Below are 3,111 nucleotides of genomic sequence, written 5' to 3'. Positions count from 1 at the left end.
CCAGAATATAAAAATACAATGTTTAGAAAGTGTGAAATGACATGATTTGACACTTTATTACATTGATATAAATAAAGAATCGATTAAATTGTCCATTGACCAAAATTAATGGCAAAAAGAATTTATTATCCTACACCCTCCACTGTAATCAGTTCCAGCCTCCTACTTTATCAATCTAATTTTCCCTAATAAATTCCCCGTCACAATACTATCCATCCCCGGAGCGCGAGTTTCACTCTCCCCTAAAACGGCTTCCAAGGCCTCTGATAATCCACAGTCCGAAACGACAACACCATCATTGATTACAAAGATTCAGCCAACAAATTCTTCCAGTGGCCACTTTACTGTACGTATACGACAACGTTACGCTATTAGGGTAATCAAATCTCGCAGAATGTACCACGGCTGCCAGGGGTTAAACGAGAAGAGAAAAATTATGCGACCTTATGGTGACGCGACGTGCGAAACGCGAGCTGCATGATTCGTACATGTATGTGTGCGCGCGTCTGCAATACTGGGCAAAACCAGGGGCGTCAAATTTCATTAGCATATCAATGCTGGCGGTTGGCGAGGCGCCACCTGCGCCCCTGTATTATGGGATCATCGAGAAACGAAGATGAGGGTGCCGCACGGAGTAACGACCAACAAAGGGGACGAGCAGCTTGAAAAAAGAGGTTCTGTAACTATCGGCGATTGCTCCGGTCATCCTCTACAATCGTTCAAATAGTAATCTTGACTATTTGTTTGGTTAGCAAGATATCGGTATCGTATCTCTTCCAAAATGATTTTGCACTTTGAAATATCTATTTAAATTGGTTCCAACGAAGTTTGATGGAACAAAATTAAATTTTTGATTGAAGGGTTAAAAGGAATATAAGCTTTTCTGAATGCTACCACAAATCAAACGAAAAAGGCAGTAGATGTAAAATTCTGAATAAGAATTGTAGAAAAATATTAGTTTTGCAATTTCATGGAGTTGTATATTACATAATTAGACTACGAATTTTTACGTGAAAGAAAATTATTGGGGTTTCAATACTCTGCATAAAATAAAGAACACATTTCTTTAAAAAAATTTTTATGAAATAACTGTGCGTGTGATTTATAAATATAAATATGTACTTCATATTTAATTCAAGTATACTGTGGATAAGATTTTGCCTTCTTCGCTCAGCACCTAGAGAATTATTACTTAATACTTTTTGGGTTACTTAAAATCTGATTACTTTAATGGCATAATTTCGTTGCTGCACCCTCTACTTCCATTTACCACCCTGGAACTACGATTCGAATAAAAGTATGCAGGGGGCTGATTTATGCGTAGCCCGTCCTTGGAACGTGCATTAATATAGGTAGTCGATTCGTAAACGCGTGTTCATTGAGTAAAAAAGTTATGGCAGAAAATATTTGACTTATTATTTAATCATAAACAAATATAAAGGAACATTCTTAAAAATGGGAAAAATGTAATGTTTAATATGTGTAATATTTTGGAATAGAAGATTTTTTTATATTCCATCGCGTTCAAGAAATATTAACAAAATTTCACATTTCCATTCTTTTTTTAAAAACCCATTTTCACTCTTTTTCAAGTCAGTAATTATTCAGGATAACATTGTCTGCTTTACGAATATACCTTATGACATTCTTTCTCTTTATATAATAATAAGATTAACATTAACTTACCATGTCGTATACTTAGAGGACTAGTAGGACTTCTTGGATGATCTGGGGGTGGTTCACTTTGCGGTTGCTGATGTTGATGCTGATGCTCCTCCGGAGTTGTAACGGATGTCGTACCGTTCATTGTGATTCGATAAACATTTCTCTAAGTAGAAGACAATGTTCTGTAACAGATTGTAATAGGGAATTGTTATTTGATACATTATCTTTTTATGCTAGCTGCGTACTCTCGTCGAGGCTAGGCAAGAAAAGCCGGGAGTAAAAATATATTTGCATCGCTCTCGTCGCACGTCGACTTATCTCACCTCGTCAACGCTCGACTTAAAATCGATTTTACGATTATGAGAATCAGTTCTCAATTTCGATAATGTATTGGCCTCGAGCTTCCTCGCTTCGTAAAAGTCTCGCCGAGAGTTATTATTAGCATTGACATTATAAAACTGATATTAAACTCAAAGGAACTCAGTTTTCCTGTTTCATTATTGAAATCGTTCATATGCCGAAAGTAAAGAATTATCATAGTAATTTTGGAGAATTGGTAAATATCGAGTCTTACTACTAAACCACACAGAATATGTCAAGTGACGTTCAACATATCATTGTCAAATATTCCTTACCGTGTCAGAAGACTCGACAAAAGCTTGACAATTTCACTACACTACACTCAAGCACAATAGTCAAATTATTATCCAGACTGAAGTATTTGTGTACTTAATAGTTAACAAATGTCCCATAGTCCTCGCACTAATTTCAACGAACGATTCACCTTGGAAACCTGGTTCTTCATATACGGTACACTGATTTATCCCGACGGCCGATGAAAACTATCTCAACCAGTCCCGAGGAGTTTTCTCATTTTCGAAATCCGGCAACATGAAATATGTTTTAAAACTGATATAATGTACCCGCGCCGGGGAAAGCGACGGCGACAGTTGACGTCTCGAAGTCTCGGTGTCTGCTGGCGAGAGATCGACGTTAGGTTGTACCGATCGTCCAGATATCACCGGAGGTCGAAGTCGTTGGTGGTCGTGGAGGCGCCTCGACGCCGGGCGTCCCGGCGAGCACGGGCCACCGATTGGTCCGCTGGCACTTTTGAAGGCGGGATCAGGAGGCAACGCCGGAAAAACAACAAAAACCTGGAGCGGGAGGATTTAACCTATAGCCGGCACGTTTGACGCGGCGCGTCGCGGCGCTTCGTCGACGATGCTCGTCGTGGCGCCTGCGCGCACCCCTTCGGGTCGGTTGACGCCTGGTCGACGCTCTGACCCCCACCCTCTGAACCACCGTCACGAGACGACGCCTACCTTCACCCACTGAACGTCATACAATTGTTGATCGTTGGCTACGTGGTAGTGAACCGCTCTCTCTCTCTCTCTCTCTCTGTTTCTTCCCTCCTCTGGGCTTTTCTCTCTCCCTCTGTTTCTTTGC

General features: G+C 40.4%; 1 protein-coding gene across 2 annotated transcripts in view; it reads right to left on the bottom strand.

Annotated features, from left to right (window-relative positions):
• Window positions 1-2,863, bottom strand: part of LOC108622130 (photoreceptor-specific nuclear receptor) — a 26,244-nt gene extending 23,381 nt beyond the window's left edge. Inside the window, exons 1-2 of one of the 2 annotated variants that reach the window (XM_018019809.2) lie at window positions 2,301-2,863; window positions 1,687-1,847 (exon numbers count right to left, since the gene is read on the bottom strand). In XM_018019809.2, the coding sequence (XP_017875298.1) occupies window positions 1,687-1,807 (121 nt within the window). In that variant the 5' untranslated portion in view covers window positions 1,808-1,847; window positions 2,301-2,863. The remainder of the gene's footprint in view (window positions 1-1,686; window positions 1,848-2,300) is intronic. The other variant, XM_018019810.2, reaches the window with a different exon arrangement.
• Between the last annotated feature and the right edge of the window lie 248 nt (window positions 2,864-3,111).

Source organism: Ceratina calcarata, unplaced genomic scaffold (assembly GCF_001652005.2).
Source record: "Ceratina calcarata isolate Rehan_Ccalc_2016 unplaced genomic scaffold, ASM165200v1 scaffold206.2, whole genome shotgun sequence".
Taxonomy (NCBI): Eukaryota; Metazoa; Arthropoda; class Insecta; order Hymenoptera; family Apidae; genus Ceratina; species Ceratina calcarata.
The sequence above is the reverse complement of the archived record's forward strand: the minus strand, read 5'-3'. Positions and strand labels throughout refer to the sequence as shown.